Genomic DNA, 16,036 nt, shown 5'->3' on the forward strand with positions numbered 1-16,036 from the left:
ATAGATAGTCCCCCTCTCCCCCCTCCCTTATAGATGGTCCCCCTCTCCCCCCTCCCTTATAGATGGTCCCCCTCTCCCCCCTCCCTTATAGATGGTCCCCCTCTTTCCCCCCCCTATAGATGGTCCCCCTCCCCCCTCTTTCCCCCTTATAGATGGTCCCCCTCTCCCCTCTTTCCCCCTTATAGATGGTCCCCCTCTTTCCCCTCCCTTATAGATGGTCCCCCTCTTCCCCCCCCCCTTATAGATGGTCCCCCTCTTCCCTCTCTCCCCCCCCCCTTATAGATGGTCCCCCTCTCCCCCCCCTTATAGATGGTCCCCCTCTTCCCTCTCTCCCCCCCTTATTGATGGTCCCCCTCTCCCCCCCCTTATAGATGGTCCCCCTCTTCCCCCCCCTTATAGATGGTCCCCTCTCCCTTATAGATGGTCCCCCTCTCCCCCTCCCTTATAGATGGTCCCTCTCCCTTAAAGATGGTCCCCCTCCCCCCCTTATACATGGTCCCCCTCTCCCCCCTCCCTTATAGATGCCCCCTTATAGATGGTCCCCCTCTTCCCCCCCCCTTATAGATGGTCCCCCTCTTCCCCCCCCCTTATAGACAGTCCCCCTCCCGCCCCTCCCTTATAGATGGTCCCCCCCTTATAGATGGTCCCCCTCTTTCCCCCCTCCCTTATAGATGGCCCCCCCTTATAGATGGTCCCCCTCTTTCCCCCCTCCCTTATAGATGGTCCCCTTCCCCCCCCTATAGATGGTCCCCCTCTCCCCCCCCCCCCTTATAGACAGTCCCCCTCCCGCCCCTCCCTTATAGATGGCCCCCCTCTTTCCCCCCCCTTATAGATGGTCCCCCCCTTATAGATGGTCCCCCTCTTTCCCCCCTCCCTTATAGATGGTCCCCTTCCCCCCCCTATAGATGGTCCCCCTCTTCCCTCTCCCCCTCCCTTATAGATGGTCCCCCCTTATAGATCGTCCCCCTCTTCCCCCCCTACCTTATAGATGGTCCCCCTCTTTCCCCCCTCCCTTATAGATGGTCCCCCTCTTCCCCCCCTACCTTATAGATGGTCCCCCTCTTCCCCCCCTACCTTATATATGGTCCCCCTCTCCCCCCCCCCCCCTGCACAGCAGATAAAACAAAAACAAAAAACAGCACACAACTCACCTGCCCTCCGTTCCCCCGTCGAGCCTCTCTGGTCTGGTCCCGGCTGATGTGCGGCTGCCCGGGGTGTCCCGTCCTGTCCCCGGCAGCGCGCGCATCAGAGAGCTCCCCGTGTGCCTGTGGCTGTGACTTCCGGCGCACGGGGATCTCTCTGATGCGCGCGCTGCCGGGGACAGGATGGGACACCTCCGGCAGCCGCACATCAGCCGGGGGACTAAGGCTGCATTCCCACGTTCCGTGATCCTGACGGATCACGGACGTGGAATGCATGTACTGGAGCCCCCCCGCGCCCGGACAGCATCTGTAATGAGATGCTGTGAGCGGGGGAGACTGTATTCATAAGCGCCGCGCTGTAGTAACAGCACCGCGCGGCTGATTTATTACAGCGCGGCGCTTATGAATACAGTCTCCCCCGCTCACAGCATCTCATTACAGATGCTGTCCGGGCGCAGGGGGACTCCGGTACATGGTACAATCAGTGGCGGATTATAATGTGGGCGGCCGCCCGAACCGCTCATATTATAGTCTGCCACTGAATGCCGCAGGGCCGTTTTAATACATTGGTGGGCCCAGTGCACAGCCCTCAAGAGTGGGCCCCCCCTTCCCTTTCGGCACATTGTATAATGTACTGAATTTGCCCCCACACTGTATCAAGGAGCCCCAATACATACAGTAGTTACCTTATAACACTATTTCCACCATACAGTGATTATATATTACATAAAAACTGCACTAAACAAAACAGAAAGATATCACCAATGATACCATTACATAAAACCGCCACATCATGACCCCTAACACTACAATCCTATAACAGAGTGCAGTTACATCCAGTGACTCACCGGGGGCGTCTTCTCCGATCAGAGTCTGTCACCTTTTCTTTTTCTCTCCATCCAGCCTGGGCCACCTTGAAGTCTTCTCCTGGCTGTGAATCTTCTCTCCAGAATCTGCCAGACAAATATTTTAGGCTCCAACACATACAGTAGTTAGGTCCCTTGTACCTCTATACAGTAGTTACACCCCTCTGTACTCCTACATAGTTACACCCCTCTGTGCCTCCATAGTTTTAAGGTGTCCCTGTAGTATATAGCCCCTCATGTGCTCCTCCAGTTATATACAGCCCTCCTGTGCGCTCCCCCATTAGTATATAGCCCCCCTGTGCACTCTCCCCAGTAGTATATAGCCCCCCCTGTGCTCTCCCACAATAGTATATAGCTCCCCTGTGCTCCCCCATAGTATATAGCCCCCTGTGCTCCCCCATAGTATATAGCCCCCTGTGCTCCCCCATAGTATATAGCCCCCTGTGCTCCCCCATAGTATATAGCTCCCCTGTGCTCCCCAGTAGTATATAGCCCCCTGTGCTCCCCAGTAGTATATAGCTCCCCTGTGCTCCCCAGTAATATATAGCTCCCCTGTGCTCCCCCATAGTATATAGCTTCCCTGTGCTCCCCATAGTATATAGACCCCTGTGCTCCCCAGTAGTATATAGTCCCCTGTGCTCCCCCATAGTATATAGCTCCCCTGTGCTCCCCCATAGTATATAGCCCCCTGTGCTCCCCCATAGTATATAGCCCCCTGTGCTCCCCAGTAGTATATAGCCCCCTGTGCTCCCCAGTAGTATATAGCTCCCCTGTGCTCCCCAGTAGTATATAGCTCCCCTGTGCTCCCCCATAGTATATAGCTTCCCTGTGCTCCCCATAGTATATAGACCCCTGTGCTCCCCAGTAGTATATAGTCCCCTGTGCTCCCAAGTAGTATATAGCTCCCCTGTGCTCCCCCATAGTATATAGCTCCCCTGTGCTCCCCATAGTATATAGACCCCCTGTGCTCCCCATAGTATATAGACCCCTGTGCTCCCCAGTAGTATATAGTCCCCTGTGCTCCCCCATAGTATATAGCTCCCCTGTGCTCCCCAATAGTATATAGCCCCCTGTCCTCCCCCATAGTATATAGCCCCCTGTGCTCCCCCATAGTATATAGCTCCCCTGTGCTCCCCCATAGTATATAGCCCCCTGTCCTCCCCCATAGTATATAGCCCCCTGTGCTCCCCCATAGTATATAGCTCCCCTGTGCACCCCCATAGTATATAGCCCCCTGTCCTCCCCCATAGTATATAGCCCCCTGTCCTCCCCCATAGTATATAGCTCCCTGTGCTCCCCCATAGTATATAGCCCCCTGTTCTCCCCCATAGTATATAGCCCCCTGTGCTCCCCCATAGTATATAGCTTCCCTGTGCTCCCCATAGTATATAGACCCCTGTGCTCCCCAGTAGTATATAGCCCCCTGTGCTCCCCAGTAGTATATAGCTCCCCTGTGCTCCCCAGTAGTATATAGCTCCCCTGTGCTCCCCCATAGTATATAGCTTCCCTGTGCTCCCCAGTAGTATATAGCCCCCTGTGCTCCCCAGTACTATATAGCCCCCTGTGCTCCCCCATAGTATATAGCTTCCCTGTGCTCCCCATAGTATATAGACCCCTGTGCTCCCCAGTAGTATATAGTCCCCTATGCTCCCCCATAGTATATAGCCCCCTGTGCTCCCCAATAGTATATAGCCCCCGTTCTCCCCCATAGTATATAGCCCCCGTTCTCCCCATAGTATATAGCCCCTTCTGCCCCCCATAGTATATAGCCCCCTGTGCTCCCCAATAGTATATAGCTCCTCCTCCCATATAACATTGAAAAAAAACAAACACTGTTACTCACCTGGGTCCACGCGTTCCTCTTCTCTTCCCTCCTGTGGCTGCACTTCCTGCAGTCACAAGAGGCTGCACTCCCCTTACCCTCGCGCCGACGCTCCAGTGACGTCGGGCGCTAGAGGGAGAGCGCGGCCTCTTGTGACCGCAGGAAGTGCGGCGACAAGAGTGACTGACAGGGAGGGAGCCAATGGCTCTCTCTCTGTCAGTGTCGCTGCTGCTGCAGCGCTGACGCGCCGCAGCAGCAGCGGGCGGGCGGGGGCAGCGGCGGACGGGGGGGCCCTGCAGGGGGCGCCATGGAGGGGTAAGTAGATTACCCATCCATGGCGCTCCCCCCTGACAGGCTGGTGGCCGGAGCCCTGTGCGACCGCATTGGTCGCACATAGCAACGGCCGGCCTGCTCGGGGGGGCCCCTTTAACCAGTGGGCCCGGTGCACGTGCACCATGTGCCCTCTGGTTAAAGCGGCCCTGGAATGCCGCCCCCATGAAGACAGCTGGTGGCGCCGCCTGAGGCAGACGACTCAGGTCGCCTCATGATTGCGGCGCCCCTGTATCTATCTATCTATCTATCTCCTATCTATCTCCTATCTATCTATCTATCTATCTATCTATCTATCTATCTATCTATCTTCTATCTATCTCCTATCTATCTATCTATCTATCTATCTATCTATCTATCTATCTATCTATCTCCTATCTATCTATCTATCTATCTATCTATCTCCTATCTATCTATCTCCTATCTATCTATCTATCTATCTATCTTCTATCTATCTATCTATCTATCTATCTATCTATCTATCTATCTATCTCCTATCTATCTATCTATCTCCTATCTATCTATCTATCTATCTATCTATCTATCTATCTCCTATCTATCTATCTATCTATCTATCTATCTATCTATCTATCTCCTATCTATCTATCTATCTATCTATCTATCTATCTATCTATCTATCTATCTATCTCCTATGTATCTATCTATCTATCTCCTATCTATCTATCTCCTATCTATCTATCTATCCATCTATCTATCTATCTATCTCTATCTATCTCCTATCTATCTATCTATCTATCTATCTATCTATCTATCTATCTATCTCCTATCTATCTATCTATCTATCTATCTATCTATCTATCTATCTCCTATCTATCTATCTCCTATCTATCTATCTATCTATCTATCTTCTATCTATCTATCTATCTATCTATCTATCTATCTATCTATCTATCTCCTATCTATCTATCTATCTCCTATGTATCTATCTCCTATCTATCTATCTATCTATCTATCTATCTATCTATCTATCTATCTATCTATCTCCTATCTATCTATCTCCTATCTATCTATCTATCTATCTTCTATCTATCTATCTATCTATCTATCTATCTATCTATCTATCTATCTCCTATCTATCTATCTATCTCCTATCTATCTATCTATCTATCTATATCCTATCTATCTATCTATCTCCTATCTATCTATCTCCTATCTATCTATCTATCCATCTATCTATCTATCTATCTCTATCTATCTCCTATCTATCTATCTATCTATCTATCTATCTATCTATCTATCTATCTATCTATCTATCTATCTTTGATCTATACTCCTCCTCTTTTCCCCCTTGGTCTGTGGTGGTCAGTGACCGGTCCCTGTACATGGACTTTACCTTCACTAATGATCTTCTTTGCGGCTATGGAGGATGATAGGTGGATGGGCTCCATGAAGATGCTCTCTGTGTAGGCGTCTGACACCATCGACAAACTGTAGACAGAAAGGATACAAGATAAGTGGAATTTACAAAAAACTCTGAATCCTCCTGCCCCAGCCTTCATATATATCCTCCCGCCCCGACCTTCATATATATCCTCCCGCCCCCGCCTCCATATATATCCTCCTGCCCCGGCCTCCATATATAGCCTCCCGCCCCCGCCTCCATATATATCCTCCTGCCCCAGCCTTCATATATATCCTCCCGCCCCGACCTTCATATATATCCTCCCGCCCCGGCCTCCATATATATCCTCCCGCCCCGACCTTCATATATATCCTCCCGCCCCGACCTCCATATATATCCTCCTGCCCCGGCCTCCATACATATGCACCTGCTCCGGCCTCCATATATAGCCTCCCGCCCCGACCTTCATATATATCCTCCCGCCCCGGCCTCCATATATAGCCTCCCGCCCCGACCTTCATATATATCCTCCCGCCCCGGCCTCCATATATAGCCTCCCGCCCCCGCCTCCATATATATCCTCCCGCCTTGGTCTCCATATATATGCTCCCGCTCCGGCCTTCATATATATCCTCCTGCCCCGGCTCCCATATATATCCTCCTGGCCCGGCCTCCATATATATCCTCCTGCCCCGGCTCCCATATATATCCTCCTGCCCCGGCTCCCATATATATCCTCCTGCCCCGGCCTCTATATATATGCTTCCGCCCCCGCCTCCATATATATCCTCCTGCCCCGGCCTCTATATATATGCTTCCGCCCCGGCCTCCACATATAGCCTCCCTCCCTGGTGAGGACACCGACCTCCACCACTACAACCATGTATGCTGCAGACATTTGATGTGGTCAGTGGTGACTTTTCCCCCCTGCATTGCATTAGCTGTTACCATAGTAACCTGTCTATGCCTGGCAGCCGCCATTTATGTTTATTGCTTGGAAAAAGCTTCAAGTTTTTAGAAAATAATGAAAAGAGCAAAAAAGGTTCAAAGAAAGATCTACAATTATCTGTCTGTCTGTCTATCTATCTATCTATCTATCTATCTGTCTATCTATCTATCTATCTATCTATCTATCTATCTATCTATCTATCTTCTATCTATATCTATCTATCTATATCTATCTATCTATCTATCTCCTATCTATCTCCTATCTATCTATCTATCTATCTATCTATCTATCTATCTATCTATCTATCTATCTTCTATCTATATCTATCTATCTATATCTATCTATCTATCTATCTATCTCCTATCTATCTCCTATCTATCTATCTATCTATCTATCTATCTATCTATCTATCTATCTATCTCCTATCTATCTATCTCCTATCTATCTATCTATCTATCTATCTATCTATCTATCTATCTATCTCCTATCTATCTATCTATCTATCTATCTATCTATCTATCTATCTATCTATCTCCTATCTATCTATCTATCTATCTATCTCCTATCTATCTCCTATCTATCTCCTATCTATCTATCTATCTATCTATCTATCTATCTATCTATCTATCTATCTATCTATCTCCTATCTATCTATCTATCTATCTATCTCCTATCTATCTATCTCCTATCTATCTATCTTCTATCTATATCTATCTATCTCCTATCTATATCTGTCTATCTATCTCCTATCTATCTATCTATCTATCTATCTATCTATCTATCTCCTATCTATCTATCTATCTATCTATCTCCTATCTATCTATCTATCTATCTATCTATCTATCTATCTATCTATCTCCTATCTATCTATCTCCTATCTATCTATCTATCTATCTATCTATCTATCTATCTATCTATCTCCTATCTATCTATCTATCTATCTATCTATCTATCTATCTATCTATCTATCTCCTATCTATCTCCTATCAAATCAAATCAATCAAATCAAATCAAAAAAGCTTTATTGGCAGGTCCAAGTTACACATTAGCATTGCCAAAGCATGGGGAGAATAGGGAGTTGAGGAAATGGGATTCACCCGGGGTCGGTGTACAGGGGTTCATGATGTATCATGGGGGGGGGGGGGGGAATACATTCAGGGTCGGGGTATTGGAGTCCATGACCTATCGGGGTTGGGGTATCGGAGTCCATGACGTATCACGCTCCTCTCAGTCTATGGCAGGCAGTGACGTATTGTGCCACTATAGTCGCTGTGGTCTCTTCTTCTCCCAGCAGGATGGGTAGTTTCTCTTCCTCCTCCATGGTGGAGAAGCCTGGGAGGAGGTTGGAGAGTCTCCTATAGTGAGTGACCCTCACTGCTGAGTATTTAGAGCAGTGTAGCAGGAAGTGGGCCTCATCCTCCATGGCCTCCTGGTCGCACTGCTGGCACAGTCTGCTCTCCCTGGGGATGTAGCTCTGTCGGTGCCGCCCAGTTTCAATGGCCAGGTTGTGGGCGCTCAGTCTGTAGCGGCTCAGGATCTTCCGGTCTCTGGGGTTGGGAAGCTCCTCCAGATATGGGGCCAGTCTATACTCCCTCTGCAGGCTCTGGTACACGGCCAGCTTCTGGGATGCCCTGACCTCCTCTCTCCATTCTTGGACGTAGTCTTCTTGTCTCCTGGTTATTGTGTTCCTGATCCCGGCTTTTGTGAGCTGGTATGGTGGGATTGTCTGGTTGGGCTGGGTTCCAGAGGGTATGTTTTGGGGCTCTGCTTTGCCTGGGGCCCCTTGGTGTAGCAAGGCTTTATGGTGATAGGAACCTTCACTACTACCATGTAGGTGACCCCAGAATGACAGCGCCCTCTTCTGGATAGTTAGGTGCAGGGGGAATCTGCCCAGCTCTGCTCTACAGGCACAGTTAGAGGTGCTCCGATGGACCTGGAGGAGATGCTTACAGAACTCCAAATGGAAGATTTCCGTTGGGCTGGAATCCCATTTTGACCAGTCGGGGTATGTGTGAGGACCCCAGACCTCGCTGCCATACAGGAGAATTGGTGCAATAATGGAGTCAAAGATTTTAAGCCAAACCCTGACAGGTGGCTTAAGGTGGTAGAATTGTCTTCTGATGGTGTAGAAGGTTTTGCAGGCTTTGTCTCTCAGCATCTCGATGGCAGATTTGAAGCTCCCCGTCTGTTCTATTATCAGGCCCAGGTAGGTGTAGCTGCTGGTGGCTGTAAGGGGCTGGTTGTGTAGCGTGAAGGTGGGGGACCCGGCTGACTTTGTTTTCCTTCTCTGGAACACCACAGTGTTGGTCTTTTTGAGGTTGATGGGTAGAGCCCATGTGGTGCTGAACTTCTCCAGGATGGCTAGTTTGTCTTGGAGACCTTTCTCAGATGATGATAGGAGGAGAAGGTCATCCGCATACAGAAGGAATTTCACCTCGGTGTCATGGAGGGTGAGACCTGGTGTTGGGGAGGACTCCAGGGCTACTGCTAGCTCATTGATATAAATGTTGAAGAGTGTTGGGCTGAGGCAGCAGCCCTGCCTGACTCCTCGGCTCTGCTGGAAATAAGCCGTTCTCTTCCCATTTACCTTCACGCAGCATTGGTTCCCAGTGTAGGAACTTTTGATAACATCATAGGTCTTTCCCCCTATTCCACTCTCCAGCAACTTTAGAAGCAATCCTGGGTGCCACACCGAATCGAAAGCCTTTTTGAAGTCCACAAAACAGGCGTATATTTTTCCTTTATTTGTGTTGTGGACGTGGCTCTGGATGAGGCGGTGCAGGGTATAGACATGGTCCGTGGTGCGGTGGTTCGGCATGAACCCTGCTTGGCTTTTGCTGAGGATATTGTGCTGGGTGAGGAAGCTGAGGATTCTCTGGTTCAGGATGTTGTTGAAGAGTTTCCCCAGGTTGCTGCTGACACATACCCCCCGATAGTTGGCCGGGTCGTACCTGTCCCCGCTCTTGTGTATTGGGGTTATGACACCTTGGTTCCAGGCACGAGGGAAGTAGCCAGAGCTCAGCACAATGTTGTATAGTTTTGCTATGGCCGCCTGTATTGCTGGTGGGCTGTACTTGATCATTTCGGGGGGGATGCCATCAGTACCGCTGGCTTTCTTACACCTTATAGTTGATAGTCTCTCAGAAATCTCCTGCGGTGTTATAGGTAAATCCAGAGGGTTTTGGAAGTCCTTCAGTATCTCCTCCATGGTCTTCAGTTTTGATATAATTTGTTCTTGGTCCGGGTTCCGTTCCTCTTTCGGGATGTCTCCATAGAGGTTTTTGAAATATTGGAGCCAAATGTTGCCGCTCTGAATGTGGAGGGTGTTTTTCTTCCCCTTTGTGCCCAGGTGGTTCCATAGTTCCCAGAAGGAGTTTTCTTGGAGGGCGTCTTGGAGCTGGGTGAGCTTGGTTAAGGTGTACTCCTGTTTTTTCCTTCTGAGAAGGGTTTTGTATTGCCTTTGTATTGTGTCATAGGCCTCCCGCAGTTTGGTGTTGTTGGGGTCCCTGTGCTTTTTATTTGAGGCCGATCTTAGGGTCTTCCGTACACCTTTGCACTCCTTATCAAACCAAGCGCTAGGATTTTTTTCTTTTGTCTTCTTGTGGCTACTCTTTTGCAGGTCAGCCATTTCTGCCATGGTGTAGAATATATTATTAAGATCCCTTACCGCTTGGTCCACTCCTTCTGGGTTACTCTGGTACACCTTGTTGTTAAAGTTGTTGAGCATCCCTTGGATTTTTGGTTCAGTGTGTATCTCTTTATACTTGAGAGACGACATCTTGGACCACTTGTAGGATGGATGTAGTGGGAAAAGTCCGGCCTGATGGGGTTTTTGTCCCGGTGGTTTGTTTGTGGACTTAATATAAAGGACTATCTGGTTATGGTCCGACAGGTGTGATTGTGGATTGACTATGAAGGCCCCAATGTCTGAATGGCCCATATCTGTGATGGCGTAGTCCACTACACTGCTGCCCACATGGGAGTTTAAGGTAGTCCTTCCTAGGGAGTCTCCCTTGGTGCGACCATTGAGGATGTGAAGCCCCAAACTTCGGCAGAGATTCAACAATTTTTTGCCGCTCTTGTTCACTGTGCTGTCATAGCTGTTCCTCTCCATGTGTACTGAGCTATCACATTCAGTCTCTGCCCCATATATATAGATGTTTCCGTCTGCGGTCAGGTAGTCTCTTTCCCTACCTGTTCTGGCATTGAGATCTCCAATTATGAGGACTTTTCCGCGGGTTTGATAGTGGGCGGCTTCCCTTTGCAGGATTTCGAAGGTTTCAGGGTTGTGGTAAGGGGACTCTGGCGGTGATATGTAGGCAGCGCATAGGTAGATGTCAGATTGGGCGGTGAGGATGGAGCGGTCTATTCTAATCCAGATGTGGCTGTCTCCTCGCTTCACCGGTCTGATCTGCTGATGGAACTCCGCTTTGTACCACACTAGTATTCCTCCTGAACAGCGGCCTAGTTTGGTGGTTTTGTTTTTCAGGGCCGGGACAAAGATTTCCCTGTATCCAGTGGGCACCAGGGACTCACTCTCTGCTTTAGTCCAGGTTTCTAGGAGGATTTGGATGTCATTATTTTCCAGACTCTGGGTGAAGTCCGGATCGTTTACTTTACATCCAAAGGCTGAAGCGTTCAGACCTTGGATGTTCCAACTGCTGATAATAAAGGATGTCATAGGGGGTCTGTATACCTTGTAATGAGCTGGATGTGTAGGACGGTCTGGGGGTCTGACTGGTTCTGGCATGGTAGACAAGGCTTGTGTTGTCCAGTCACATGAGTATCCTACTAAGGGTTCTGAGCAGGGTCTTTATCTCGTCTAGGTCTCTGCTCTTTATTTCTCGGTGTGAGGCAGGTGGTTTTCTCCATGGTTTTTGCCTTTGGTGGTCTGATTTGGGGTATGGGGCCATGTTTCCAGTTTGTGGTGTGGCACATGATGCTTGAGGTGTTTGGGTTGTTGGTGGCGTTTCCCTGTTGTCTCTGGTTTGGCCTGTGTGGGGTCTAGGACGGGGGATTCTGTTTAGTACAATGTCCTTTATTTCTTTGGCCAGGAGACTGACCCCTTGCTTGTTGAGGTGTTTGCTGTCGTATAGGTGGTGGTGGTTGATGTTGGGGTGTTGTGCCAGGGTGATGTTTGGCACTGAGCTGATCTTAGCTGCTAGGTCGTTGTTAATGGTCTGGATGGTATCGCTGGCCACATCCTTTCTAGGCAGCAGGGTGGACACTATTATTTTACTGGTCGGGAACTTCTTTTGTGCAGTTTTTGCCAGCTGGGTCAGCTGTTCAGCAATTTGTTGCTGCTGGTCTTGGAGATTGTTTGTACCTGTATGTATGACTAGATTGGTTGGGTTGGTAAAGTGTGGTTCATTGATAACTGCTGTGACTTGTTCAATGGTTGCACAATTAATTTTCTTAACCCTAATTTTGGGGAAAAGTCGCCTCATGTTAAGGTATTTCCCATTAGAGTCTATGATTAGTACGGTATCAGTGTCCCCGCGTTGGGGCTTACGGGCTGCTTGCTGTATGGTTTCCTGGGTGCCACTTGGTTGTGTTGCTGGGTCTTTGTGCTGGTCTGTGCTAGCGGCTCTGATAGTTGTTGGCTCTGTCTCCATCTGGATCAGTCCGCCGTTGGTTGGTATGGTCACATTTATTTCTGGTGTTGTTGGTCTGTTCCGGATCTCTGATATAAAGTCCTGGATGCTGGCTGCCATTGTGCCTGTGCTCCCCCCTGGGCCCCCGTCCTGGTTCTGGATTTGTCTCTTTAGATCTGTTATCTCATGTTGTAGCTTGATGTTTTCTTGTTGGAGGGCTTGTACTTTACATTGCATTTCTCCTAGAGCTGCTGTGAATTCACATTTCAGTTTGTTTATTTCATTAAGTGCTTTGTCGTTTGCATTTTTGTCACTTTGGTTTCTTTGAAGTTCCTCCTTGAACTGTACAAAGTCTCTCTCCAATTGAGATAAACAGTCTCTGAGAATGTTGGGTGTTGGGTGGGAAGCATCCTCACCTACAGACACAGGGGGGTCCTTGGGGACTGTCTCTGGTTTTTGCTCTTGCTTGTGTTTTTGAGCTTCGTTTTTAATATCAGGAAATGTTCTTTCAAACTGAGTGAGGTTATCCTCAGTTCCTTGTACCATGATGGTGCCAGTGTTATAGATGTTTATGGTGAGTACTGTGTCCTCCTCATCCCCAGTTTCCTTTACCCTGATCTGCCGGCCCCGGTTGATGCCGCCCTTTGAGATGTTTTCATAATAGTTGCAGAAGGCTTTGTTCCAGGCATTGGGCTGCTCGGTGAAGAAGACCACATCCGTTTTCCTCCTAATTGGCTCTTTATAAGTAAAGTCGGCATAGAGGGTCTCTGGATTCTGTCTGGTGGTGGCATCTTTTATGGCTTTCCTTGCCTGAATGCTCCGCAGCCCTTCTGAGTATGTTATCTCCAGGATGTCTGACCCCCTGCTGGCTGAGGCTGCCTGGCTCCTCTGCTCATCTATGTTGCTGGACTTTACGTGGTCTAAATTGTGATTTTGCATGTTTTAAATATTATCCTTATTTCTATGGAGTTTGGTCTCTAGCAGTTTCTGGTGAGGGTGTAGGGGTTGGTGTTGGAGCAGGAGCTCTTACCTGTGGCTGCTGAGGATCTTTGGACTCTTGAGGTTGATGGTCCTTGTAGCCTTGTGGTCTGTCTTGATGATTGTTGGCTGTCCTCAAAGCAAGATTCTTGTTTTGTCCTTTAAATCCAAAAAAAGTTTTTCCTTTTTATGAAGAGCTTTAGTGCTGCTCGCTTCTGTATCCCATGGAGTTTGTATTTCCCAGGTTTCGTCTTAGAATTTGCTCATTACAAGGTATAAAGTGATGAAAACTCAGGAGCTCATGTTCAGTGCTGCTTACTCCTGGACTGCTGGGCGGGATCTATCTATCTCCTATCTATCTATCTATCTATCTATCTATCTATCTATCTATCTCCTATCTATCTATCTATCTATCTATCTATCTATCTATCTATCTATCTATCTCCTATCTATCTATCTATCTCCTATCTATCTATCTTCTATCTATATCTATCTATCTCCTATCTATATCTGTCTATCTATCTCCTATCTATCTATCTATCTCCTATCTATCTATCTATCTATCTATCTATCTATCTATCTATCTATCTCCTATCTATCTATCTATCTATCTATCTATCTATCTATCTATCTCCTATCTATCTATCTATCTATCTATCTATCTATCTCCTATCTATCTATCTATCTATCTATCTATCTATCTATCTCCTATCTATCTATCTATCTTCTATCTATCTATCTCCTATCTATCTATCTTCTATCTATCTATCTCCTATCTATCTATCTATCTATCTATCTATCTATCTATCTATCTATCTATATCTATCTATACTCCTATCTATCTATCTATTTATCTATCTATCTATCTATCTATATCTATCTATCTATATCTATCTTCTATCTATATCTATCTATCTCCTATCTATATCTGTCTATCTATCTCCTATCTATCTATCTATCTATCTATCTATCTATCTATCTATCTTCTATCTATCTATCTCCTATCTATCTATCTATCTATCTATCTATCTATCTATCTTCTATCTATCTATCTCCTATCTATCTATCTATCTATCTATCTATCTATCTATCTATCTATCTCCTATCTATCTCCTATCTATCTATCTATCTATCTATCTATCTATCTATCTATCTATCTATCTCCTATCTATCTATCTATCTATCTATCTCCTATCTTCTATCTCTATCTATCTATCTATCTATCTATCTCCTATCTATCTATCTATCTATCTATCTATCTCCTATCTATCTATCTATCTATCTATCTATCTATCTATCTATCTCCTATCTTCTATCTCTATCTATCTATCTATCTATCTATCTATCTATCTCCTATCTATCTATCTATCTATCTATCTATCTATCTATCTCCTATCTTCTATCTATCTATCTATCTATCTATCTATCTCCTATCTATCTATCTATCTATCTATCTATCTATCTATCTATCTATCTATCAGCTATAAGGTAAGAAGTGGTATATGGTTGTGAGGAGTGGTATACGGCTATAAGGTGCGCCTCCTCTGCCGCCCCTTGCAGTAAAGGGTTACTCCTCCGCCGCCCCTTGCAGTAAAGGGTTACTCCTCCTCCGCCACCTTGCAGTAAAAGGGTTACTTCTCTGCCGCCCCTTGCAGTAAAGGGTTACTCCTCTGCCAACCCCTTGCAGTAAAGGGTTACTCCTCGGCCGCCCCTTGCAGTAAAGGGTTACTCCTCTGCCGCCCCTTGCAGTAAAGGGTTACTCCTCCGCCGCCCCTTGCAGTAAAAGGTTACTCCTCCGCCGCCCTTTTCAGTAAAGGGTTACTCCTCCGCCGCCCCTTGCAGTAAAGGGTTACTCCTCCGCCGCCCCTTGCAGTAAAGGGTTACTCCTCTGCCGCCCCTTGCAGTAAAGGGTTACTCCTCCGCCGCCCCTTGCAGTAAAAGGTTACTCCTCCGCCGCCCTTTTCAGTAAAGGGTTACTCCTCCGCCGCCCCTTGCAGTAAAGGGTTACTCCTCCGCCGCCCCTTGCAGTAAAGGGTTACTCCTCCGACGCCCCTTGCAGTAAAGGGTTAATCCTCCGCTGCCCCTTGCAGTAAAGGGTTACTCCTCCGCCGCCCCTTGCAGTAAAGGGTTACTCCTCGGCCGCCCCCTGCAGTAAAGGGTTACTCCTCCGCCGCCCCTTGCAGTAAAGGGTTACTCCTCCGCCGCCCCTTGCAGTAAAGGGTTACTCCTCCGCCGCCCCTTGCAGTAAAAGGTTACTCCTCCGCCGCCCCTTGCAGTAAAGGGTTACTCCTCCGCCGCCCCTTGCAGTAAAGGGTTACTCCTCCGCCGCCCCTTGCAGTAAAAGGTTACTCCTCCGCCGCCCTTTTCAGTAAAGGGTTACTCCTCCGCCGCCCCTTGCAGTAAAGGGTTACTCCTCCGCCGCCCCTTGCAGTAAAGGGTTACTCCTCTGCCGCCCCTTGCAGTAAAGGGTTACTCCTCCGCCGCCCCTTGCAGTAAAAGGTTACTCCTCCGCCGCCCTTTTCAGTAAAGGGTTACTCCTCCGCCGCCCCTTGCAGTAAAGGGTTACTCCTCCGCCGCCCCTTGCAGTAAAGGGTTACTCCTCCGACGCCCCTTGCAGTAAAGGGTTACTCCTCCGCCGCCCCTTGCAGTAAAGGGTTACTCCTCCGCCGCCCCTTGCAGTAAAGGGTTACTCCTCGGCCGCCCCCTGCAGTAAAGGGTTACTCCTCCGCCGCCCCTTGCAGTAAAGGGTTACTCCTCCGCCGCCCCTTGCAGTAAAGGGTTACTCCTCCGCCGCCCCTTGCAGTAAAAGGTTACTCCTCCGCCGCCCCTTGCAGTAAAGGGTTACTCCTCTGCCGCCCCTTGCAGTGAAGGGTTACTCCTCCGCCGCCCCTTGCAGTAAAGGGTTACTCCTCCGCCGCCCCTTGCAGTAAAGGGTTACTCCTCCGCCGCCCCTTGCAGTAAAGGGTTACTCCTCCGCCGCCCCTTGCAGTAA

The 16,036-nt window shown here is 48.2% G+C and overlaps 1 protein-coding gene across 2 annotated transcripts in view; it reads right to left on the reverse strand.

Annotated features, from left to right (window-relative positions):
- The window catches only part of STYXL2 (serine/threonine/tyrosine interacting like 2), an 81,072-nt gene that overhangs the window by 21,329 nt on the left and 43,707 nt on the right, over positions 1-16,036 (reverse strand). Inside the window, exons 1-2 of one of the 2 annotated variants that reach the window (XM_069944630.1) lie at positions 6,389-6,449; positions 5,515-5,609 (exon numbers count right to left, since the gene is read on the reverse strand). In XM_069944630.1, the coding sequence (XP_069800731.1) occupies positions 5,515-5,602 (88 nt within the window). In that variant the 5' untranslated portion in view covers positions 5,603-5,609; positions 6,389-6,449. Of the gene's footprint in view, positions 1-5,514; positions 5,610-6,388; positions 6,450-16,036 lie in introns of those variants that run through there. The other variant, XM_069944629.1, reaches the window with a different exon arrangement.

Source organism: Dendropsophus ebraccatus, chromosome 11 (genome assembly GCF_027789765.1).
Source record: "Dendropsophus ebraccatus isolate aDenEbr1 chromosome 11, aDenEbr1.pat, whole genome shotgun sequence".
Lineage (NCBI taxonomy): Eukaryota > Metazoa > Chordata > Amphibia > Anura > Hylidae > Dendropsophus > Dendropsophus ebraccatus.